Source organism: Hemiscyllium ocellatum, chromosome 6, assembly GCF_020745735.1.
Source record: "Hemiscyllium ocellatum isolate sHemOce1 chromosome 6, sHemOce1.pat.X.cur, whole genome shotgun sequence".
Classification (NCBI taxonomy): Eukaryota; Metazoa; Chordata; class Chondrichthyes; order Orectolobiformes; family Hemiscylliidae; genus Hemiscyllium; species Hemiscyllium ocellatum.
In genome coordinates, this window is record NC_083406.1 from 18,317,814 (window position 1) to 18,345,011 (window position 27,198).

At 39.2% G+C, this 27,198-nt stretch overlaps 1 protein-coding gene across 2 annotated transcripts in view; it reads right to left on the reverse strand.

The window, feature by feature from the left end:
- Positions 1-27,198, reverse strand: part of pcca (propionyl-CoA carboxylase subunit alpha) — a 386,004-nt gene that overhangs the window by 236,965 nt on the left and 121,841 nt on the right. For both annotated transcript variants that reach the window (XM_060825847.1, XM_060825848.1), the window contains exons 7-9: positions 8,545-8,676; positions 4,568-4,604; positions 3,258-3,336 (exon numbers count right to left, since the gene is read on the reverse strand). In XM_060825847.1, coding sequence (XP_060681830.1) covers positions 3,258-3,336; positions 4,568-4,604; positions 8,545-8,676 — 248 coding nt within the window. The remainder of the gene's footprint in view (positions 1-3,257; positions 3,337-4,567; positions 4,605-8,544; positions 8,677-27,198) is intronic.

Consider the following 27,198-nt stretch of genomic DNA (forward strand, 5'->3'; position numbering starts at 1 on the left):
GAAATGCTGTCACTAAAAGGGCTCAAAACCTATAAGGAAGTTGTGTTGGATAAACTGTCGGTACTTAAGGGTGACAAGGACTGGGATCAGACAAGAGGCAGAGTGATACTGAAGGGAAGAGACTGTCGTAATTGCAGGGAACACTTGTCATAATTTCTCAGTTGCCAAACAGGATTAAGAAAAATTCCAAGGCTTTTTATATGTATATAAGGAGCATTAGGGTAGCTAGGGAAAAGATTAGACCACTCAAGGACAAAAGAGAGAATTTATGTGTGGTACTAAAGGAAGTGAGTGAGGTTCTTAACAAATACTTTGCATTGGTATTCACAAAGGAAAAGGACAATGGAGGATGGTGAGTCTCTAGAGGGGTATGTTGATAATCTAGGTCATATCAATACAAAAAAAAAGTGGTATTGGGTGTTTGAAAGGAATTAAGGTAGGAAAATCCCCAGGATCTGATGGGATCTATTCCAGAATGCTGAGGAAGACAGGTGAGGACATTGCTGGGGCCTTGAATGAAATCTTTGTATCCTAGGAGAGGTCCTAGAGAACTGGAGAATAGCCAATGTTGTTCTTTTGTTTAAGAATGCAACACAAGAGTGAATATTAAAAAATATTTACCACGAGTTTATTGAAGAGCAAAAGATGTCAACTGTTACTATAATCAATTTACATACAATATCTTTAAGATGAAAGGACCATGTGATAATACGGGAAATTGCAGGCCAGTGAGCCTTAAGTCAGTGATCTGGATATTACTGGAGAAAATTCTTAGGGATACAACTTACTCACATTTGGAAAAATATGGACATAATAGTGATGCACAGCATGGCTTTGTGCGGGGAAGGTCATAACTCATAAACGTGACTGTGTTCTTTAACAAAGATGATGATTAAGGGCAGGCCAATAAATGTGATGTACGTGGTCTTTAGCAAGGCCTTTAATGAGATCCCTTGTAGTACGCTATTACGAAAGGTGAAGTCACATGAGATTTGCAATCATCTGCTAAAATGGAGACAGAATTGGCTTAGTCATAGAAGGTAGAATAGCAGTGGAAGGGTGTTTTCTAGATTGGAGATCTGTGACCAGTGGTGTTCCACAGGGATTAGTGTTGGGACCTCTGTTGTATGTAATATATACAACAACAATTTGAAAGAGAATGTAGGTGGCCTGATTAGTAAATTTGCAGGTAATACATTCAAACTGAGATCAGAAGAGCTGTAGATAGCAAGGAGGATTGCCAGAGGATACAGCAGGATATAGACGTTTGAGAGGAAAATCGCAAAAGATCTTCTGGACAGCAAAGCTTTGATTTTTTTTACCTTTCTCTTCATATTTGCCCACACATCAGTTAAGGAAAAAAATGTGTCCTATTACTTTAAAAGACATATTTCTAAGTGAACTATCTATGTTTCAATTGTGAGGTTAACTGTTGATACCCAACATTCATGATCTTCAGCAACGCAAAGAGTGAATATTAAAAAATATTTAGCACAAATTTATTGAAGAGCACAAGATGTCAATTGTGAACACAATCAATTTACATACTATATCTTTAAGATGACAGAATCACATGATAAGGCTGTTAAAAAGAAATGTTACTGTCCTGAGATTCATAAATAGGGGCATCAAATAGAAAAGTAAGTTATACTAAACCTTTGTAAAGGCTTCTGAGGGAAGATTCTGTCCAATATTGTACATTACACTTGGGAAGAATGTCAAGGCTTTGGACAGAGTTCAGCGAGTAACTAAAATGATATCATCACTGAGAGATCCAGTTAGGTGGAGAGATTGAATGAGCTGCAAGTGTTCTCCTTAGTGCAGATATGTTTAAAGGGAGATTTAATTCAGGGTTTTAACCAACTAAATAAGACAAAAATAATTTCTTTAGCTGGAGGGTAATAATCAGAAGACACAGATTTAAGATAAATATCAAAAGGACTTTGATTAATTATTGTCAGTATCTGATAGCCATGAACAAAATTAAATACACATAGTTGTCAAAAATGCATTAGCAAAGTTTCATCCAGCAACCTCAATTTAAAGAAAGAAAAGATTGTATCTTGTTGCACCTATAAGAGACTCATGATATCTCATACCACTTAGCCAATGAAGTGCTTTCAAAGTGTAGTCAATGTTGTAATGCAGAAAGAGCAGCAGTCAATTTGCATACAGCAAGATCCCACAATCTCTAATATGTTGGATGATTAGTGATTTTGGCCAGAACACTGGGCAGAACTCCCTTGCTCTTCTGCAAAATAGTATCTTGGGATCCTTTGCATCTACCTGAAAGAGCAGATGAAGCTTCAATTTAACATCATGCCTGAAAGAGAGTTCTTTGGACAGTTCATAACTGCCTCAGTAATATGCTTGGAGTGTCATTGTAGATTTTGTGTTCAAGTCACCAAGTGAAGTTTGAGCTCTCAAACCTTCTAACTCATGCGCGAGGGCTATGTACCTAGTAACAACTGGAAGGGAGGACTGGGGACAAATCAAGGCTTAGTCACTGTCACTGCCTCTCAACAGTGGTTCCTTGTGCAGCTTCTGATATTTTTCTACGACTGTACTCATGACACATCTGGCAAACAACACACAGCGAGCCCAAAGTTTTCTTTAAACACAACGTGAGTGTACCGTGTATGATGCTTCCTAATTAATAATTTAAATTACCTCTGCGACAACAAAGCTAATTCAATACTATTATTTTAAAAGCTAAAGTATTCTTTAACATGGTTTAAAACTAGTTTATGATGAATTTGATTATGTCTAATTTCAATTCGATAGTCACATCGTGTTAGAAGACAGGCACAAATGAGTTGTTTTGTTTCTTGTGTTCAAGTTCCTATTTGCTGCACCTTGGGTGTAGTCTCCTCCTACTTTCCACAGTTTCTGGTGATGAGAGAGGTAGGTACAGCAAATGGAGCATTTGGCTCAAAGTAGGCTTCAGCAAACAGGGGCAGAGAAGAGTGAATGACATTCCAGTGAGTTTTGCTAACACACGAAGCTGTTTGCTTTAACAGCAGCCTCTCAAACAAAATAAACAAAATCACCCTGCCTGTGGGGCTCTGTTTATGTTAAATGCCTGCCTCAGCCAACACTTTCCTCAAATCCCAGCCAAACATTGTGCAAAGAGGTACTTGATTTCATCCCATTTCATTCCTAATACATTTCCAATATCAAAATCACAATTACACAGTAAACTTTTCTCACAAACCAACTGAGTTTTTTTGCACATTATTTTCTAAACATGGCCTCACCTGGTCTCATCATCATCCCAGGCTATTCTCATGCCTTTCCCACCGCCTCCTGCTGAGGCCTTGATCATGACGGGGTAGCCTGGCAGCAGGGGACAATTAGATAGAAGTACTGACTTTGATCATTTGGTCATGTGAGCATGACAGCTGACCATATGTCCAATAACGCTGGAGCCAACAACTGGTTTACTGGAATCTACATTCAAGTACTTCTGGCACCAAGAGTATTATTCCTACTTTTACCTAAATCTTGGTGCACTGGCTCTAGTTATAGCATCTGAAGTGAAATTTCCCATCTCATTATGGAGTCACAGGGTATGCTAATCAATAAGATTTTTAGCTTGGACACCAGTAGCTCATTTCTTCTTTCCACCCACCACTCTTTCCCCCCAGTCCAAAGAAGATAATAATTTTAAAAAAGAGCATTGATTAATCAGTATTTTGCTCTTTATGTTTATGATCAACCAGGAATAATTCTTTGTACTTTGCAAATATGTGTACGTATCAGGAAACCAAAAAGGTACTAGAGGGAGAACAGAATGCATGAGGGAGAAAGAAACAGAAAAATATAGGTGGAGATGAAATCAAGTTGGAGTACGGGGACTTGTTATTGCAGGAAAAATTAATTAAATTAATCCAGTTGATGAAACTTCAGCGTTGTTAGTCCTATGGCAGGTGAACAAGAACTGTAGAAATCGAATATCAAATTAAAAACATATTGATTCCACGAGCATTGTTTTAAAAACCCACAAATTAGTTGGTGAAGGTACACACTTGAGCCAATCCCAATGTTGAGTACCACATCACAGCTGAGTCAATAAGCAAGGCACTCTGCAATGGATGGTGGTGTTGGTGGGGTGGGGTAATGAAGCAAGAAAACTGACATATGGCCCTTGGGCAATTTTTATCAGATCGTCTCATGATCAGTTGCAAAGTGGGACCACCAGCAACTGAGATTACTTGCTTTTTGTCAAATTCAAATGAATGCATCTCAGTCAGAGACAGGTGGAGGAGATGGAATGAATCTAAACAAATTAAATGGTCACAAAAAATCTTGAAGGGAATATAAATACACCACAAATATTAAAAATTACATTCAATAATTTAAAAAACTAATGCCAAAAATAAAGAAACTAAACAAATATTTCACTAAAGAGTTTGCACTTTCTATTTGTCCTCATTTTCCAAGATTAAATCAGCAACAGCCATCAGTTTTCAAAGGCAAGTTACATACATACATACACAAACTACTGTTACACATGCTTACATCTATAATTAAATCGGTGACATGATAGTTAAACTTAATACATTACCAATTTCCCTGGCAATTTTGACAGCTTCATCAGCATCCTGTGAGCAGGAAATAAGACAAAACATAACTCCTGTCAACCTCAGTCCTTTCCCCTTGAGGCAATTATTATACATTGTACCACTGTCACCATGGACAGTTTTTATGTCGCATTTCCAATCCAACCATGCTTCCTTATTCAGACAAACACAAAATTAATTTCACAACTGAAGATGAGAAAAAAGCTTTTGCCACTGATCTTCTAAATCCCTAACCCTTTGGAATACTCTAGTTGAAACCTTAGTGTGTCCCAATTTTGTGAGATAACTCACCATTCTTTAGTACATTCATTTCACAAGTTAGTTTTCCCCACAAATTGTCATTTAGCACCAATTTTCTCAAAACTTCTAAAAATATTAACACAACAAACGAAGCAAAACATTCAAATCACTTGACAAGCAATTTAGCAATGTCATTCAATGGATTCCAAAGCTGCAAAAAATAGTTTTCAGTCAGTCGTGAAATGTAAATCACCCATTGGGGTATCTGCCCACTAGCGTATATTTCTTATCTGCAACCAACTGTGCTTTCACCTAATTGACAGCAGGGGGAGTGGACTGTCTATCGTTCTGACTGCACTACTTTGAGCAATCATGCGCTTCTAAGATTCTCAGTCATTTCGCAAATAAATTATTCTTGGAGACATTAACAGTCACTTTCACGACTTAACAAATTTGTTTTTTATTCCTTTCACCGTAAGCAAGATGTTTCCTGTTTCTATTTATCCATTCTGATAGAACATGGAAAGCTACAAAAAAATCAGCTAAACACACTTAGCAAATTGTTCAGAAAGTGCTCAAAGTTCATTTAAAAGTTTGCAAAAGCAAAACGTTACTTTTTTTTAAAAAAGCTGCTCAAGTCTCTGAAAAGGGGACATGAAAATTGAGAGAGGGCAGATTTAGTTTTTGCCTGTTGGATCCAGTTCTAAAAAAATTTACAACACGACAATTCTAAGCGTTAATTAACTGGGTTTTATATATTTCAGAAGGAAATTATATTTTCTGGGATTTGCTTTTTATTGGGGAGAAAAAACAGCTGAGCAGCAAGAAGTTAGAAGAGATGTCTGGAAACCACCAGTGGTTAAAGCTACAGGGGTTGACTTATGAACATTAAAATGAAACTCAATAGTTTTTAAAGCTGTGTGCACAATATGATCTGACAACTAGATACCAATTGATGTTAAATGAGGCTTTGACAAAATTATCTGTATAGCAAGGAAAAAGTGTGCTCCTAGTTATGTCTAAAAAAAGCAGAACTCCTTTAAAAATATGTATTACATATAAAAACATATAAGAAGCAACAGAAAGCAAGTTAGAATGGGGGCGGGGAAGTTGGCAGAAATTTTAATTTCCTTTCATTAGCTTGTCTGCTCCACAAATCAGTGCTTGTTAAGTTCAAAGCAAACCTGAAAGCAGTATCTGTTTAAGGTTCTTTTCCTAGAATAATTGAGTGCGTTAAATGGTGAGTTTTCCGAAGAATAATAATTTTCCTGGAGAACAAATTTTGTTTTAAAAGCTAATGACTTTACAAAACTCTCCAGCCACCTTGCTTCCACAGAGGGAAAACACCTTCCACCGCATTAGCTGAAGAGACCCCCAAAAAAAATCAAAGGAGAGTAATTTAGGCATGTTAGTGGTTTCCACACATTGAGTTTCAAGTGCCTTTGTTCGACTCGATGACAGTTATGCGAGAATACTTCGCCTTAATAGCCACTCTCTCAGGAAGTGTTAAACCAGTCAAATGCAGACAATTAGAGCCTCTTGAACTCAATGCATGAAGTGAAGGCTGATGGCGTTCCTCCATTTATAGTTAAGTGGAAACACTTTGAATTGTCTTTGCAGTTGCAAATTGCACTTTTTCATTTGCATTCTGCCTCAACAAAGTAATGTTTCAGTTGTTTTGCCACGGTATCTGAACTCCTAAATAGACAAAAAAAAACTGCTTAGAGATTTGGAGAACCCTCCAAGATTGGAGTAAATTTTAGAATTAAACACATATAAAGAGAAAAAACCCCTCTTTGGGCAAGGTGTGGCACTATCTTAGCACGATAGCTGGCATGTTAGACTTTGCTGCAGCACTACAGAGTTACAGAGCACACAAGTCATTTGGCCCATTGCCCCTCTGTCAATTATTTGAAAGATCCATCAATATTCTGTCTCCTGCTCTCTCCTCACGGAGTTGCAAATCTTCCTCTTCAAGTATACGTCCAAATATCCATTTCAAAGTTATAAAGAAATCTGCTTTCTTTGACCTTTCAGGAATATCCCAGACTAAAACAAGTTGCTGAGCAAAATAAGTTTATATCCTCCATGTAAAATAAAACAAAGAACTGCAAGATGCTGGAGAAACAAAAACAGAAAATGCTGGATAAATGCATGAGATCTGGCACTCTGTGGACAGAAAAACAGATTTAACCTTTTCAGTCCAGTGACCTTTGTGTCACTTGAGCCCAAACACTAACTCTGTTTCTCTCTCCACAGATCCAGTTGGACCTGCTGAGTTTCTCCTGCATTTTCTGTTTTTGTTTCTTATCTCCTATGCAGTTCTTTGTCAACTGCCACAAATCTGTTCCCTCTAGTTAATGATCTCCCCCACCCCTATAACAATCCACCACTTGAAAGCGTTTTGTTCCATTTTGTCCATCAAAACTTACAATTCTGAGCACCTCTAACAAATGACACTTTAAGCTTCTTTCCTCTAAACAGAATGATCGTCAACAAACACGCAGTTTTACCCAATATAGAAAATTTCTGTCAAAATAATCAACTTTTACAATGTTGAAATTTTGTCCAAAAATAATTGCGAACATATAACTTTGAATGTTAATTACCCACTACACATTGTTTGCATCAGTTCTCCACTAAGTAATTTGTACTGAGTAATGTGTGGAGTCAGAAGAATGGGTCCAAGAATTTCTTATTTCCGTTATGAAGATAAATTGGAGAAGCTAGGACTGTTTTCTTTGAATAAGGCTGTGAGGAGATTTGTTAGAGGTATACAAAATCATGAGGGGTCTGGGAAGAATAGATAGAGAAAAACTTTTCCCACTTGTGAAAGGATTGTGAACTAGAGAGCATAGAAGCAAAAGCGACCTGAGAAAACCCTCTTTTCACACAACAAGCGGTTAAGGTCTGAAATACACTGCCTGAGTATGTGGTGGAGGCGGGTTCAATCAAGGCATTCAAAAGGGGGTTAGACTACTATTTAAAAGTAAGTACGTGCAGGGTTAAGGGGAGAAGGTGAAAAAATGTACTGAGTCTATTGCCCATTCAGAACAATCTGTGATTCCATAACTAGAGTAGCTGGATTTGTTTACCTTAGGGCAAAGAAAACGAACAGTAGATTGAGTAGAAGCATTCAAAATTATAGGGCACTAAAACTTGAAAGGAGATGAGGATAAATCTTTTGCCACAGTGACTTGTTAGAATCTGGATTACACTGTTTGAAAAGATGGTGTAAGCAGATTGAACAGTAACCTTCAAAGCCAAGATGCATACAATCATTTTAATCATAAGAACAAAAGAACAATTCAGAAAGAGCCTACTCCGCTATTTGAGACAATCATGGCTGATCTCATCGTGGTCTCAACCTAACTTTCCTGCTCAGTCTCCACAACCTTTCAACCAATTTCTGATTATACTAATCAATCTGCATGGATATGTTTTGGCATATCTTCAGGGCAGGTGGAGCTTGAAACTGGACCTTCTGGTTCAGAGGCAGGGACACTACCACTGTGCCACAAGACCCTTATGCTAAAATATACATACACTTAAAAAAATGTCACATCACAGTAAAATTACAGAGTTCTTTTTAAAAGCTGGCATAGGCATGATGGGCCGAATGGTCTCTATCTGTATTACAAAGCATGTTTCAAAATGATCATTCAGTTTCAACCGTCTTAGTGAATGCCAGACTAATCTGACGGAACTCTAGAAGTCTCACCTTGACCACTCCATCATAGCCAGGAATTGTGTTGACTTTTGCCTTCTTAGCTATTAGTTTGCTTTCGATCTTGTCTCCCATGGCCTGAATAGCATGTGTGTCGGGTCCAATGAAAGTGACACCTTCATCAGCCTGCAGAGATAATTACGTTTCTTAGATTTGTAATAGGCACTGGCTTCATGACAATTATATTTATAATACTCCATTATTTAGAAAATTATCACTTTTAAAATGCATTATACTTCAACTCCAAAAGTTTCTGTTTATTATCAAACTGATAAAAATATAGAATTGATTTTAATTCCATATTTTTGGTATTTGGTGTTTTTCTTTAAGTTCTGAAAGAAATGCCTGATTGTTACCAAAAGAAAAGCAATTGAAATTTTGTAAAGCTACCCACGGTCAGAATGCAATAAAGAATGGTATTGAATTTTCTGGTGTAAAAAAAAGCAAATCCCAATAAACCAGCCTTGATGTAGACATGCACTCAAAATCCTTGGAGAAATTACTTGGATGTGATAGGTTTCATACATGCAAATAGCACTTTGGCAGCATTAAATTCACACTGAGAACTAGAACTCAGTGCATTTCAAAACAGTTACAGGAATGAGACTTGCACAGAACATTTAACTGACGCGGGAAGCAATAGCAGTGATCTCTGAGCAATCACTGTCAGTCCTAATATAAAATATGATACACAACACAGAACAAACCAACAAAAGTCAAGATCCTCAGGAAACAAAGCGGTACCTTACTGTTACTATGCCTTTCCTGTTGATTTGTCATAACATTGTGTTGTTCCTTGGTTAGACCACACTTGAAAAGACCCTTGTAACTTGCACTTGTATAGCACCTATTACAGGTACACAGAAAAGCATTCTAAAGTGCTTTAAAGTGCTTAAATTGACACCAAGCCACACAAAGAGACTTTATGTTAGCTTGTCAATGATCTGGGTGTTAAGGGGGAGTTGGCCCTCTTAAACCTTTCTGATGCACCTCTGCTTTAAGGAAAGAACCTCAGAGCTTAAGGTCAGATAACACTCAAAATGTACTGAAATAGCAGGTGGGTCCACTTTTGAAGGTCCCCAAATCGCCTGAGAAAATACACTCATGGGACAATCAAAGGAAAATGAAGCCCATAAATGGAACAAAAGCAAGGGGTAAGAAGCTGCACCTCCATTTACAGGCTAGTTGTCTCCTATACTTCCTGGGGAGCATAAGTGTAGGGAGGATAAGAGAGAAAGCCTATAACTGCAGGAGCAGACAGCACTTTGGAAAGTCAGCTGGCATCGAGGTAGTTACTAGGCAGCCTTTTGCAAAAACCTGGCAGCCCAAGACCAAAGGCGAAGAACCAAATGCTGCACACCTTTGCCTGGGATAGAAGAATATTTTGCTCAGGCAGCCATTTGCTGATGATGAGAGGGCCATATCTGGCAGGTCTGTTTCTTTTGGGGGGGGGGGGGGGCGGAACAGCATTGTATTCAGGGAAGACCAGGGTGTTTGGACAGAGAAGTAAGTTTCAAAGAACGGTGGAAGTTGGTGGCTTTAAAAAGGTGTGAATAGGTGACAAAGTATGAAAGATGGAAGTTGGGGGCGGGGGGGGGGGGGGGGGGGTTGGAGTTGGTTTTGTTGCAAGGGTTAGGGATAAAGGGAGGCTGCATAGAAGAGAGACTTTTAAAGGCAAAGGAATTCTCAGTTAATTAGGACCCAAGAAAATGTTAAATCATTGAAGTCAATGAATATTTTAAGACAGATGTCGATAGCTTTTTAAAGGTAGCAGAATCAATGACCATCAGAAGTAGACAAGAAACCTGAAGTACAAACAGATCAGCCACAACCTTCCTGAATGCCAGGGCATTTTTGATAGTTGGGAGAGGCTAGGACAAGGGGGCAAGGCCTTAAAAAGTACAAAAACACGGCAACATACAAAATTCGGAAACATTACTGCATTCAAGGGGAGCTGATTTTTGAAGTTCCCTCTTGCTAATGGCTATTAATTTTAAGCTGAGAGATTGGAAAATAATGAATCAAAGTTATTTAGGATATGGGGCAAAGAGGGATATACGATGCTAGATCACAGATCAATCATGATGTTATTGAATTGTAGACTCGACTCAAGGGGCTGAATGGCTCTCTCCTATTCCTATGCTTCTAGTAGAACATTTTGGGCTGACATTCCCACAACATTTCCCCCTTACAGGGTCACCTTGGCTCATGCCTGGATCTGTTTTACACTATCGTCAACAGCTCTGTTATGATTGCATCGTGCAATTTCCAGGATGGTGCTAGAACACACATTAGCATTCCTGAAAAAGTGAAGTGGGGTGGGGGTAATGAGTATAGAGTTCAGCATTCTTATTGTTTCTTGCTATCCACAGGCCTTTCCTGGGAGGGGTGGGAAGAAGACAACTCGAGAGAGAAGAAAATCCAAAGTGTCAGAAGAGCAAATGCAAGACCTTACTTTTGCACCATTGGTGGTGCTTAGCTTGGGGCCATGCTTGAAGCAAAATAGTGGTTTGCTTGGTAAACAATGATAAACCAGAAATTAGTCTTTTCAACTGCAAATTTTATTGCCAGCATTTCTCAAACAGAATAGCTGTTTCAACAGCCAAATAACATGACTCAAGCAAATGTTAATTCAAGTGTGCTAGACCATCAACTGTACAAAGGAAGAGGAATGCAGCTGTCAAATCCAAACCGCTGTCTCATTATATTCAATTGGACAAGGGAAATGGATGTGGGTGCTGATTATGAGAAGATAAAGTTTAACATCAAGTATATGTAAAAGAAATGACATCAAATACTGAATCCTCCAAATGCCCGTCTGTCCCCATTATGTGTCAGAAGTATTAAAGTGTTTTATGGTACCTTTTTTATTGCAAAGCTGTCACCATTGGCATAACGTATTATCAGCACCAAATCAGTAGGTACTGTAGATCACTAGTTCTGAAAATTTTACAAGTGTTGCCTTTGACTAAAAGGAGTTAGTTAACTTGCATCCTTATATATCTGTCTGAGACAGCTATCTCCTATTTGTGCATAAGCTTTTCTGTTAGTGCAAGGTGCCTCAGAGTTTTGTGTCCACTTGAGGAGTATGGATGTCTGTCTATTTATGGCCTAGGATTGGCCATAATCATGGAGCCTACTTTCTGCTTTTGATATACATTATTTCTCCACAGATCCAAATGTTGGACCAGTCCCAGTACAACTGATTCAATGATCCAACCTTTGGAATGGGTCCATCACCTGATGCCCTTGATCAAAAATGCCTCAACATTGCCAGAAATAATAACAATCACTCAGTCATTGGAGCTCTGTGGGTTACATTCTCACATTTGGTCAGAACATAGTGCATTCAAGTCCTACTCCAGGGACTTGTGCACAAAAATATAGGCTGACAGTTCAGAGCACAGAGGGTGTGTTGCACTGTTGAAGGTGCCAATTTTTTGGATGCAATGTTAAAGAGAGGCCCCATCTGATTTCTCAGGGTATGTGAAGGATTCTCTGGCCATTATTTTAACAAAGGAGCAATCAACCCCAGTGTCTTGGACAACTTTATCCTTCAATCATTGTCACAAAAAAAATCAGACTATATGGTAATTATCATATTGATATCTCTGAAGTGGCTCTAACATTTCAGAAATGACCACATTTCAAAAGTACTTCCTTGGCTACAAGCACCTAGTGACATTCGAAGGTCATGAACGCAATATAAAATGAAAGATTCTTTCTTTCAAAGAGGCAAACGTTTGCAGTGACATTGCTGTGTTGAAACATTTGCTTATTCATTTACATTTTTTTTCAACTGTGTTTGGTTGGCAACACAAATGGATTCAACAACTTAACCATCAGCCAGACTTCCCACCCTGCATACAAGATGATCACTGTTGGGACACCCTACTCGAGAAGGAACAGGTTCGATTACAATCTCTGCGATTGTATAGGTCAGTAACATGAATTTAAGGGGCAGGGAATGATATAAGACAAGGTGTCCTCTCACTTTACTCAGAAATACTTCAATACAGCTTGTGCTCCTTCACCAATATGACAGTGTCACCTTTAACACCAGCAATGCTTCTGATCTCCAAGTAAGAAAGCCTCTTTATGCTCAGGAGCTATGGGCAATGGGCCACTTTTATTTCATGAAGACATAGTTACAGTCAACAAGGAGACAGACCTTTTGTGTCATCAATGTGAGTTGTCTTAAGACAAGAGATGAAGGATTATCCCAATCATGACATCATCCTGACCCTTAGAACATTTTCTTGCATAGTCCTGACCTCCATATTAAAGGGAGGATATAAAGGCAGTGGAGAAGGTGCAAAAAAAAATTTACAATGTTGTAACTGTCAAAAGGATTAAACAGGCTGGGACTCTTCCTTTGGAAAATGAAGACTATGGGGTGACCTGATAAAAGCCTTTAAAATTAAGCAGAGGTTTGATAGAGATAGAGAAGACATTGCCATTTGTATTAGAAACCAGAGGTATGTAGTCACTACTAAGTTTAATCGAGAATTCAGGAGGAACTTCTTTTGTGAGAATGTGAAACTGACCATCATAGACAGCGAATAAGGCAAAGAGGAATCTAAATATTAACATGGGTGGGAAAGGAATAGAAGGTATTGCTGGTTAGGTTAAACCAAGAGCGATTGGGGAAGCTTGTGTGGCTTAAACATCAGCCTGGATGTTGCGTTGAATGGCCTATTTCTGTGCTGTAATTTCAATGTAAATGGTGGTAAACTGTTCATATTTAACTATTATGCTCAACAGCAAACTTTACAAACTCATTGGCTAAACATAAGCAGCATTAACATAAGGACACCATACATTTGTTTTTGAAGTATTCAAATAATATTCTTGTTCACCATTTGATTTGAATTTTAGACGGCTGATAAGTACCAACATGAACTGACTCCCTTCCTTCAACATAACCACATGAAAATACATTTTAAATACAAAATATGTTCATCCTGTTCTTTTACAGCCTTGTAATTTTAATGTATTACTTGATGAGCACACATTATGATTAGCTATCAGTGTTAGTTAAATACAATATGCTATATGCTTTTAAAACTATTTTCCTTAAAACTTAATAGCAAACATTTTTCACTTCGGATTCACATATTTTGGTCTTTAATTTATACAATGTCAATGCTCTTATTGTAAATCAAAAGCAAAGCTGATTTATGCAAATCAAGCAACTCTGAAGATCAACATATTCTATAAATTTTGCTGGAAAACCTTTTAAAATTGTGCTCAAGTAAAAATTTGCAAAACTAACCAGAGTCGCAGACAAATGATGGACCAAATAGCCTCCTTCTGTGCTGTGTCATTCTCTGATTTTAATTAGCTCTATTTGCAAATCACACACAAGCAGAGATTCTGTTCCAGTCTACACAAACATCAACCAACAAATGCTTGTGTTTCACATTAAACAAATGGCCAAAGGAAAGGATGCAACTAAGAGTTTAAACAGTCAAAATTTAATTACAATAGGTCTTTGCATGTAATTCTGAAGTCAAGACTGAAATGCATTTTAAGACTAACAACGGAGAGGGCATCAGAGACAGTAGACTCCAAATAATTAATCAAGCTTTTAACACCTTGCCATATGCCTAGCTGTGCTGGACAACAGTTACCGTCACTTCATTAACTGTCTCTGTTTAGCTTGTTTGTCTTAATATCCTCAGCCTTGTTGAAATGCAACTCATTTAGAATAGATATAAACTGCTAATTAAAAGCAGATGTCATTTATTACCCAAACACAGACATACTGAAACTCTGACTCAACCCTAAACTTTTTGCCAACTTCGCACCACGTTGGAACAAGCAGTGAACTGCATCAACACCGTTTTAAGTAGTCCTTTATGATATTAAGAATTGCACTAACGAAACAAGTCTTAAACAGACAAGTAACAAGTCATATCTCTGCTTGTTGGCTGAAGTCCCCAGGGTATGAAGGATACAGAAACTGGTTCATTCTCTGCAATAGTAGCACGGCATCTCCATCTGTTAGATTTGAATTGCAGCCCACAAAGAAATCAAAATCAAATTCATTCAGTTTTGCAAAACTACTCAAATTCTTCTCTTTCAGTCTGTACACTAATTCTCCAGGTAATTCTCATTCAACTACTAGCCCACTTTAGAATGTCCTACTTAATAGCTTGGACTTCAAATTAAAATCAGAGATCATTTTACAGAGCCTCAGTGATGTGGTGATAATGTCAGTGGACTAGTAATTCAGAACACCAGGCAAATGTCCTGGGTCCATGAGCTTGAATCCCGCAATTGCAGATGGTGAAATTTGAATTCAATAAAAATCTGGAATAAAATACTAAAATAATGATGGTCAAGAAGTCACTAAAAATCCATCTGATTCACTGAGGTCCTTTAGGGAAAGAGATCTGCCATCCTTAGCTGGTCTGGCCTACGTTTGACTGAGGATTGACAGCATTTGACTGCACATCCAGAACTCTTAACTGCCCTGTGGTGCCAGCAATGCCCAGATTCCATGTAAACAGTTTTAAAAAGACATTTAAATGTGTTTTGCAGTCAGTACAATACATTTGAAGTGTAAACACTGCTGTGATGTAGGAAACAATACAGCTAATTTGCACAAGGCAAATTCACACGAACTTCAATGTGACACTGACCAATCTGTGTTTGTGATGGCATTTGAGGCATTAATATTGGTCCAGTACACCTGGAGAACCTCCCCACACTCTTCTTACTTGCAACAACTGTGATGCAATTGCACAAAGGCATGATATTCAAAATAAGCTTTTAAGTTGCTTCAAGAATATTAGGTATGGTTTCTTACTTAGACTGTTTTCTTTCTACATTTGTATTATCACAACCTCCACTGTTTGGCATAAGTCGTTTCACCAGCAGATCCGAGAGCGTGGTGGCCTAATGTTTAACTGAATCTACATTGCTACAAGCTGTATGGTTTCCTCATACCTATACCATTACGGTTATCTTGATGATAAAATCCCAGCTTCAATCAAAATCTGGGTAGTTTTCTGCCCCCACTTAGCGGATGCATTAAAGTATAGTAATTGGCCCTATGGCTAGGGAAGTAAGATGAGCTTCTGCACAGTTTTCTGTCACACTAAAGTTTTAGAGTGAACTCCCGTGTAATGCATGTTTTCTCAAACCAAAGAGCAATATCCAAGGTTAGAGAAGCTCAGAACAGGAATTCTAAAATATTTTCTTTCTCTATATTCACTTTACTTAAAAAAATTATAATCATTAGCTTTCTTAAAATTACCTCACAATTGTGCCAGAAGGCCTATGTTATTTCCAAGTTGTGTGATTAGTATTAGTGAACAATTCAGTCCCTCAGGAAAGATTGGGCAAAGATATTGAGACACTATGCAAGTGGTAATCAGTTCAGGAGGTGTAAGGACACCAATCAGACAGAAAGAGTCACAGTGTCATAGAGATGTACAGCATGGAAGCAGACCCTTCGGTCCAACCCGTCCATGCCGACCAGCTATCCCAACCCAATCTTGTCCCACCTGCCAGCACCCGGCCCATATCCTCCAACCCCTCCTATTCATATACCCATCCAAATGCCTCTTAAATGTTGCAACTGTACCTGCCTCCACCACATCCTCTGGCAGCTCATTCCATACACGTACCACCCTCTGCGTGAAAAAGTTGCCCCTTAGGGCTCTTTTATATCTTTCCCCTCTTATCCTAAACCTATACCCTCTAGTTCTGGATGCCCCGATCCCAGGGAAAAGACTTTGTCTATTTATCCTATCCATGCCCCTCATAATTTTGTAAACCTCTATAAAGGTCACCCCTCAGCCTCCGACGCTCCAGGGAAAAGAGCCCCAGCCTGTTCAGCCTCTCCCTGTAGCTCAGATCCTCCAACCCTGGCAACATCCTTGTAAATTTTTTCTGAACCCTTTCAAGTTTCACAACATCTTTCCGATAGGAAGGAAACCAGAATTGCACGCAATATTCCAACAGTGGCCTAACCAACGTCCTGTACAGCCGCAACATGACCACCCAACTCCTGTACTCAATACTCTGACCAATAAAGGAAAGCATACCAAACACCTTCTCCACTATCCTATCTACTTGTGACTCCACTTGAAATTTATGATCCAATAAATTAATAACAGAGGATCTCACAGGAAGTAAGGAAATCCTCAATACAGCTGCAACAGAGCAGGGCAGCATGGTGGCTCAGTGGTTAGCACTGCTGCTTCACAATGCAAGGGACCAGGGTTCAATTCCAGCCACGTGCGACTATCTGTGTGGGGTTTGCACATTTTCCCCGTGTCTGTGTGGATTTCCTCCCACAGTCCGAAGATGTGCAGGTCAAGTGAATTGGCCACGCTAAATTGCCCATAGTGTTCGGTGCATTAATCAGAGGGGAATGGGTCTGGGTGTGTTACTCTTCGGAGGGTCAGTGTGGACTTGTTGGGCTGAAGGGCCTGTTTCCACACTGTAGGGAATCTAAGAAGCTCAGCATCCTATTGAGATGAATGATCTATGCAAAATAATAGTCAACAGTGTGCATGATTATACCACAAATGGTATGTCACAGCAGGAGGCCATTCGGTCCATCGTGACAGTGCCGGCTCTTTAAAAAAGCCATCCAATTAGTTCCACCCCCGATCTCTCCCCATAGGCCTATTAATTTTCTTTTCAAGTATGTATCCAATTTCCTTTCATAAATTATTATCCAATCTGCTTCCTCCACCCTTTCAGGCAGCACATTCCAGATCATAACAACTCACTGCAATTTTCATCTGCCCTCTGGTTCTTTGCCCAATTACCTTAAATTTGTGTCCTCTGGTGACCAACCCTCCTGCCAATGAAAGCAGTTTCTCCTTATTTATTCTGATCAAAACCCTTCACATAAAGCAACCAGCAACATTTAGTACCTTGCAAAGCTTACCAAAATAAATCCTTCCTGTCATATTGTGACTATACAACTGCCTTTACCTTTAACTATATAATTCTATTCATACTAATTAGCAATATCTTGTGTATCATGCTTGGCATGATTTTTGGAGTAGAGGTGTTAAAATAATATGATGCTTATGGTTTTTTCCTTTGATCTGTACTCATTAAGGAGTATGTTGGAAACATACTAGTCCCAAAAAGACTTTGGAAACTATAAATTTCAAGATGAAAGATGTTTGAGGAAATTAGTCATCAGTCTGACAGGCACAGAACCTGTCCACAATCTACTGCACCACCCTAAAGTCCAGAATGGGACCCAACATCCTAAGAGAATGAGTTTTTCTTTGGGGGAATGCGGTGTGCTCAGAAATACCAGTTTTTAAAAAGTCAGCAAATTGCATCTGAATACTGTAACTTTTTTTTGTAATCTTCCCATTCAAAATAGGTACAGAGAGATCACAAGAGTCTCATGGAGCCAGTAAGATATTGTTTACAAAACTGCTTAGCAACAGGAGAGGAAGAGTGGAGAGGCTGTGGGTAAACGAGCTTGCCAGCAGCTATGCTGTTTTGGACAGTGCTGACTTTGTGTTTCACACTGCTACATTTTATATTCCTGGGAACATTAAGTCAGAAGTCACATCTGGAGTCTCTGCCTTGTGAAAATCCATCAAAAGGGTGTTCAGCTCAAGTTAGTCTTTTGGCATTCTTAACGTTTATAGTGGCAGATGAGGAAAAGTCATATGCTCCTTTTGCTCCTATACACAATTAAAAATGCGTCAAATTCATGCTATAAATTATGACTTAAGAAATTTTAAAGCAAGAAGCAGAATTAAAGTAATGTGCTGCTGAAAAGCATTTAGTTTCTCCAAAAGCTGACAAACCACAGATTAGAATGGTGGCTTTCCAGTTTCTTCCCATTTTGCACTCACTACTGCCACCCAATTCAGTACTGCTTTGAGTTAAGGTTCCATCTTGTTTTCCAATCCTTTTGTTTTTTCATCCTTTATTATCTCTTCCAGCTCCTCAATCATCTAAGATTTCTGCATGCCTTCAATTTGATCTCCAGCGGATAACCAATTTTTAATATTCCATCCATTAATGACCCTGTCTTCAGTAGTCAAGCATCTGGAATTACCAAAGCCTCTTTTCTCCTAGAAGGAGTTTTTGAAACCTCTCTCTTTGACCACATTTTTGACCACATGACCAAACGTATCTTCCCATGGTTCCATCTCAAATTTTGTTTGATAACACTCATGTGAAGTAGTTACTATATTGAGTACAAGAAATGTAAATTGTTTTCCCAAGTAGCTGGTTTTGTTTTCCAACAATAAGCAATGAATAGTGGCAAACTATTCCAACACTGGGGCATCACAACCAATTTCAGGCTTATCCAATAGATGCCCCTTGGTTAAAAAAAAGATTGCGAATAGTAATCAAGGTGGGAAATCTGCTTGAATTCTGCATTCTTCAGTCCAGACACAATTGTGTCACTTCTAATAATATCATAGCCACTAATTCCACATGCATGAATCCTCTCTGTAACTCTTATCAGTTTCTTGGCATTCCTTAGTCTATCTGTGCAGATCTCCTTATCATATTTTCCTTCCTGCATACTTTAAAAAGATGTGTGTTTTCCTATTTTGCCTAATGGCTTTTGAAACATTCTCAGCAAGTTAAATTAATTTACTCTTTTATTCTGTTCCACACAGAACAGAGAGATGAAAAGACATTCCATTTCACAGTGAGGGTGTTATGTGGAAAGGGCCTGGGAGTAAATTCAATAGTAGATTTCTAAAGGGAATTTGATTAATACGAGAAAAGGAAGAAAATTTTCAGGACATTGGGGAAAGAACAAGGGAAAGCAGTAATAATGGGATAGCTCTTTCAGAGGGAAAGCAAAGTAATAAAGGGCCAATTTATCTCCCTTCTGGTCCTAAATTCTATGACTGATTTCAGAGGAAAAGATATTATGTGTGGTTCGAAAAGGAGTCATTCATAAGAACATAAGAAACAAGAGCAGAAATAAGCCATTCTGTTTATTGAGATTGCTCTACCATTCAATCAGATCATGGCTGATCCGATTATGGCCTGAGGTGAAAGTGGGTACTGAAGATGCTGGAGATTAGAGTCAAGATTAGATTGATGCTGGAAAAGCACAGCAAGTCAGGCAGCATCTGAGGAGCAAGAAAATCAACAGTTCAGGAAAAAGCTTTTCATCAGGAAGGGCTTTTGCCCGAAACGTAAATTTTTCTGCTCCTTAGATGCTGCCTGACCTGCTGTGCTTTTCCAGCACCACTCTAATCTTGACGATTATGGCCTGAGTCAACTTGCTGCCCATTCCAATAACCTTCGACTCCTTGTCGATCAAAGATCTGCCCAACTTAATTTTGAACATAATCAATGACCCAGCCTCCACCGCTGGCTGTGGAAAAAATTTCAAAAATGTACACCCCTCACAGAAGAAATTTCTTCTCATCAGTCTTAAATGGGACAACTCCTTATTTTAAAATTATCTTCCCTAATTCTAGATTCCCTTATGAGAGGAAATATCCGTTAAATTCCCTCAAAACCTTGCATTTTTCAATAAGATCACTTCTCATTCTCCTAAATGACAATAAATATTGGTCAACCTGTTCAACCATTGTTTGACACACAAAAATACTTATGTACAATATGGAGAAGCAGGTCCATTTTGACAGTTTCTGGAATAATATGGGTCAATTGCCCTTAATTACTGAAGATCTGGTTCTGGACTGATGGTTGCCCAGTAACCATGATGGGCTTTGACTTATACCTCAAATGCATGGGGAGTCAGAATGGAGGTAAGTAGCTGGAAGGATCAAAAAGATACATGATCTCTCTACCATTCTCTTGACTGAAATTTAGGTACCTGTTAAGTCAACACCTCAATATTTTGATGACTTTGCAAAGCCTAAGATGCTGAGCAGTGACCACTAATCTAAAGACAGGGATCCAGCTTGATTTCCAATCAAACTGAAATCACTGTTTAGAAGATCTTCCATTGATGGACAACATTTGATTTTGTCAATGAGAAGCTTGCTGGATTGTGTAAATTTATTAACCTCCATCCTTTATTTTACAGACCCCATTGGTCAATTATATTTTTTTTAAAAAGCATTATTTCTGCATAGTCTTAGTCGGTGTGTGTGTGTGTGTGTGTGTGTGTGTGTGTGTGTGTGTGTGTGTGTGTGTGTGTGTGTGTGTTTGAGTGTTTGAGAGAGAAAGACAGACATCTGTATTTATTATGTTTTATTAAAAGGGATATGGTTTTAATTCTCGATTAAACCATAGATGTTAAGCAGCCACATGTTTTAAGGATTAGTTTTGTATTGCAGTCAATGAACTATTTTGAACTTATTGAAAAAGCTCGGTAGAAATCGCTTTTATTCTGGATAGCAGTACCAAAGGAAAACAATTGGCCATTTTGGTGTTTGAACTTAAACTTATTGATGATTGAAACCATGCTATCCATGGAATATTGGGAGGCTTGATTATCCGTGCGTTCTTTGGTCACATTCATGATAGTTTCCATGCAAAATGACATCTTTTTCCAAGGAATTAGCCAAGTGAACCTTCTCTGAACTGCTTCCTTCTCCATTTTAAGGAGAAAAACTGCATACAGTACTCTAGGTGTATTCTTACCACTGACCTGTGGAGTTGTAACAAAACTTCCCTAGTTTATATTCCGTTTCCCTTGCAATAAAAGTCAATATTCATAAAGTCATACAGACGTAAAACACAGAAACAGACCCTTCAGACGAACTTGCCCATGCCAACCAGATTTCCGAAAAAAATCTAGGCCCACTTGCCAGTAATTAACCCATAATCCATCTAAACTCTTCCTTCATATACCCAACCAAATGCCTTTTAACTATGGCAATTGTACCAGCTTCCGCCACTTCCTCTGGCAGCTCATTCCATACACGCACCATCCTCTGCATGACAAAATTGCCCCTTAGGTCCCTTTTGTATCTTTCCCTTCTCACCTTAAACCTATGTTTTGGACTCCCCCACCCCAGGGAAAAGACCTTGTCTATTTACTTTATTCATGCCCCTCATGATTTTATAAACCTCCATAATATCATCCCACAGCCTCTGATGCACCAGGGAAAATAGCCCCAGCCTACTCAGTGGCTCCCTGCAGCTCAAACCTTCCAATCCTAACATTCTTTCAAATCTTTTCTGAACCTTTCAAATTTCACAACATCAGTCCTACAGCAAGGAGACCAAAACTGCACACAGTATTCGAGAAGTGGCTTTAACCAATGTCCTGTACAGCGCAACATGACCTCCCATCTCCTATACCAACACATTGTCCAATAAAATCAAGCATACCAAACACCTTCTTCACTATGCTGTCTACCTGCAACTCCATTTTGAAAGAACAATGAACTTGCATTTCAAGGTCTCTTTTTTCAGCAACACTTGCCAGGAGCTTACCATTAAGTGTATAAGTCTTGCCCTGATTGGCCTTTCCAAAATGCAGCACCTTGCATTTATGTAAATTAAACTCCATCTGCTACTTCTTGGCCCATTGGTGCATCTAATCAATGTCCCATTGTATTCTGAGATACCCTCCTTCGCTTTCCACTACACCTCCAATTTTGGTGTCACATGCAAACTTCCTAACCATACCTCCTATGTTCACATCCAAATAATTTATACAAGTGACGAAAAGCAGTAGACCTAGCACCATTCCTTTAAGCATTGTGCTGGTCACAGCCTCCAGTATGGAAAGCAACTCTGCATCACTACTCTCTTCTTCTTCCTTCGATGTGGAGGTGCTGGTGTTGGACCGGGGTGGACAAAGTTAAAAATCACACAATATCAGGTTATAGTTCAACAGAGTTATTTGGAAGTATAAACTTTTAGAGCACTGCTCCTTCATTAGGCAGCTATCTGACGAAGGGGCAGTGGTCTGAAAGCTTTTACTTCCAAATAAATCAGTTGAAGACTATGACCTGCTATTGTGTGATTTTTAACTTCTTCCTTCAAGCCAGTTCTGTATTCAAATAGCTAGTTCTCCCTGTATTCCACATGATCTAACCTTGCTAGCTAGTCACCGTGATGAATCTTGTCAAACGCCCTACTGAAGTCCACATAGATCACATCCACTGCTCTGTCCTCATTGATCCTCTTTGTTATTCCTGCAAGAAACTCAATTAAGTTGATGAGACACGATTTCCCAAACACAAAACCACATCAACTACCCTAATCAATGCTTGCCTTTCCTAATACATGGAAATCTTGTCCCTCAGGATTCCCTCCAACAACTTCCACTGCCAATGAAAGGCTCACCAGTCTAATGTTCCCTGGCTTTTCCTTACCACCTTTCTTATATAGTGGCAGCACATTAGTCAACCTCCAGTCTTCCGGCACCTCACCTGTGGCCATCACTGATACAAATATCTCAGCAAAGGCCTAGCAATCACTTCCCGAGTTTTCCACAGAATTCTAGGGACCACCTGATCAGGTCCCAGGATTTATCCACCTTCATGAGTTTTAAGATTCTAAAGGCCTTCTAAATTACATGCCTGTGTGCTAATGTTTTGTGATTTACTGGAGATGATTCCACTGTCCATTGACGTCTTTGAATTGAAAAAATGCTGGACATGATGAAGGAGAATGGGGAGAAGTCTCTCAATGAACTGAGAGTTTATGGAATAGGAACTTTTAATTGCACAAAAGTCACAAATTGGAAGGTGGGATGGGGAAATGGTGGGTGGAGATTGGTGATGCAAATTCTCTATAAATTGGGCTAAAGGGAAGTTGCACATGAAAGAAAACATCGTGATATATTTGGGGGAGGTGGTAATTGGTCGACTGAAAACCTATTTGCGGTTTTCTTTCTATTTAAAAATAATTTAAAATGAACGATGAGGGAAGCGATGTTGACTTTAAATGTGCAACACTGAAACAGAGGATGTTTACAACTGCCCATATTTCTACATTAATTCTCTTCATTTTTTTCCACAATGTTTAGCATTATCCAGACTTGTTGATATTTATTTTTCAATCCTCTGATTGTTGTCTGGCCATTGTCATGTTGCAGTGTTGGGCCAATCAATGCTGCAAAAAGTCCCTCACTGGTATTGAAGAACTTTGAGAGTGTCTTTCCTTTCCAGAATGTACCATTTTCTTTTTTGGGGAGTTAACTGCTAGCTCCCCTGAAAATAGACAAGTTGCTCCATCCTCGCAGCAAGGTGGAAACAGTTCTATTTGGAAGGGGCAAACACAATGCTAAGTTTGTTGCCAATAGCTCAGGCTAAAATGACCCCATGAACAAAAACAACTCTCTTAACTTCCAGCTGTCATTAAGCAAATAAATAATTAATAAAATATTCAATTTTTTTTGCTCCCAGTAAGACATTATTTGCTGCAATTGGAAGAAAGAAGAAAGCTTATTTGTTCCCAAATGGTAAATAATGTTTGAGAAAATTAAACAATTGTTGTTGTTCATTCTTGAAACAATGCAAAGTTCAGGCTCATTTGAAGCTATTGGAAATTTGCGGTGTGGAACGAGATATATTTGAAAACCTCACGACACAAGCAAATTTTGTGCCTCCAATATGCATAGCTCCCCTTCAAGGTTTCGCATTCAGGTTCTTCTGTCCTTACGATTTAAAGAAAGATGCTGAATATCAGTCTATAGAACCACTCAATTTCCAAAATGCAGACTTATAATAGAAATTATTCTTGAGCTGAAATACACAGAGAAACTGCTGAAGACATTTAGAACCTAGTAGCTTCCACCAACAAAACACAGTCAATTGACATGCTTCTTTGCATTTGCTGAATGTCGATGGGAGGTACATAGAATATGCATCATTCAGTCATACAGCCTTTCCATTGGCCTACAGCTGATTGATCTCTTAACACTATCTATTCACTTTAGATCCACATCCCTCACTTCCCTCGTCAATTAAAAAAGTTAGCAATATCAGTTTTGACATTTTCAACTTTCCTTTTGATCTGAACAGAATTTTTTCTCGGTGTCATGGTGGCAGTGGCTGGGGGAGGCTAGAAGAGAGTTTCAAATTTCCATTATCCTTGTGTGCAGAGGGATTTCTGACATCTCCCTCAATTGGAGTTGTTCTGATTCTAAGGTTATGTCACCTTTTTCTGCACACACTACGAGAGGAAATAAGCTTCTCTCTCGACCTATCAATTCCTACAACACTTCAATTTGATCACCTTCTAATCGTCTACAATTAAAGGAATACAAACTGGGAGTCATACACCTTCCATCAAGGAAGATGGTTGTGGTTGTTGTAAGTCTCACAAACGTAGACTCAAAGCCATAAACAGCTCTGAGGAGGCCATTTAACCCATCATGTCTGTACCAATCAACAAAGATCTGACTACATTAATCACATTTTCCAACTTTTGCCCATAGCCCAGGATGCTGTGGCATCTCAAATGAATATCTCAATACTGCTTCAATATTATCACAGTTTCTGACTCAACCACCATTTCAGGCAGTGAGTTACATACTCCTACCACCTTGTCAGTGAAAAGATTTCTCCTCAACTCCCTTCTTAGGCTTCTACCTTTTACTGTAAATTTGTGCCCTCAGATCATTAATTCTCCGCTAAAGGAAAAACTACCTTCCCATCCACCCTATATATGCACGTAATAATCTTGCATAACTCTATTAGGTTCTTCCTGCAACCTTCACTTCGCCAGACAAACAACCCTAGATTTGTCAATCTTTGTTCATAGCTCACTCCTGCACCACCCTGGTAAATCTCTATCGCACCTTCACTAGTGCAACAAGTCCTTCCTATAATGTGGAGACCAGAGCTACATGCAGTTTTCAATTTGTGGGCTAACCTGTATTTTATAACTTCGAAGATAATCTCCTTGTTCTTGTCTTCTGTGCCTTGACTAATAAAGATAAGTATCCCATATTTATTCTTAATAATCTTATCTACCTGCTTGCTACCTTCAAGAAATTGTGGATATGTTCACCAAGGTCCCTTTGATCTTCCAGGCTCCTTTGCCTTCCTCATGTGCATTACGTCACATTTTTCAGGATTGAATTTCATTTGCCACTGCTCTGCCCCAATGTTCAATCTATTGTTGTCCTCCTGCAATTTATAGCTATCCTCCTCACTGTTGATGAGTCTTCAATTTTCATGTCATCCATGAACCTCTTGATCATGCCATTTACATTAAACTCAAAATCATTCATGTATGCCAAAAACGACAAGGGTCCCAGCACAAAGAACTTCCAGTCATACTTTCCTGCAATCATCACCAAGTGCTTCCTGTCCCTTGACTATTTTGGATCCAGTGTCATACTTTGCATTGGATATCATTGGGCCATAGTTTCTTGACCACTCTGCCATTAGGGACTTGATCAAAAACCTTAATGAAGGCCATGTGCACCACATCAAATTCAATGCCCTAATGAACACCCCGTTTCAAAAATTTCAATCCAATTTGTCAAATACAATCTTAAAGTCATAGAGATGTACAGCATGGAAACAGACACTTTGGTCCAACCTGTCCACGCCAACCAGATATCCCAACCCAATCTAGTCCCACCTGTCAGCACCCCGCCCGTATCCCTCCAAACCCTTCCTATTCATATACCCATCCAAATGCCTCTTAAATGTTGCAATGGAACCAGCCTCCACCACATCCTCTGGCAGTTCATTCCATACACGTACTAGCCTCTGCGTGAAAAAGTTGTCCCTTCATATCTTTCCCCTCTCACCCTAAACTATGCCCTCTAGTTCTGGACTCCCCGATCCCAGGGAAAAGACTTTGTCTACTTATCCTATCCATGCCCCTCATAATTCTGTAAACTTCTATAAGGTCACCCCTCAGCCTCCGACGCTCCAGGGAAAACAGTCCCAGCCTGTTCAGCCTCTCCCTGTAGCTCAAATCCTCCAAACCTGGCAGCAACCTTGTAAATCTTTTCTGAACCCTTTCAAGTTTCACAACATCTTTCCAATAGGAAGGAGACCAGAATCGTATGCAATATTCCAACAGTGGCCTAACCAATGTCCTGAACAACCGCAACATGACCTCCCAACTCCTCTACTCAATGCTCTGACCAATAAAGGAAAGCATACCAAACGCCTTCTTCACTGCGACTCCATTTTCAAGAAGCTATGTACCTGCACTCCAAGGTCTCTTTGTTCAGCAACACTCCCTGGGGCCTTACCATTAAGTGTATAAGTCCTGCTAAGATTTGCTTTCCCAAAATGCAGCACCTCGCATTTATCTGAATTAAACTCCATCTGCCACTTCTCTGCCCATTGGCCCATCTGGTCAAGATCCTGTTGTAATCTGAGATAACTTACTTCACTGTCCACTACACCTCCAATTTTGGTGTCATCTGCAAACTTACTAATTGTACCTCTTATGCTCGTATCCAAATCATTTATGTGAATGACAAAAAGTAGAGGGCCCAACACCGATCCCTGTGACACTCCACTGGTCACAGGCCTCCAGTCTGAAAAATGACCCTCCACCACCACCCTCTGTCTTCTACCTTTGAGCCAGTTCTGTATCCCAATGGATAGTTCTCCCTGTATTCTATGAGATCTAACCTTGCTAATCAGTCTCCCATGGGGAACCTTGTCAGACGTCTGACTGCAGTCCATATAGATCATGGCTACTGCTCTGCCCTCATCAATCTTCTTTGTCACTTCTTCAAAAAACTCAGTCAAGTTTGTGAGACATAATTTCCCACGC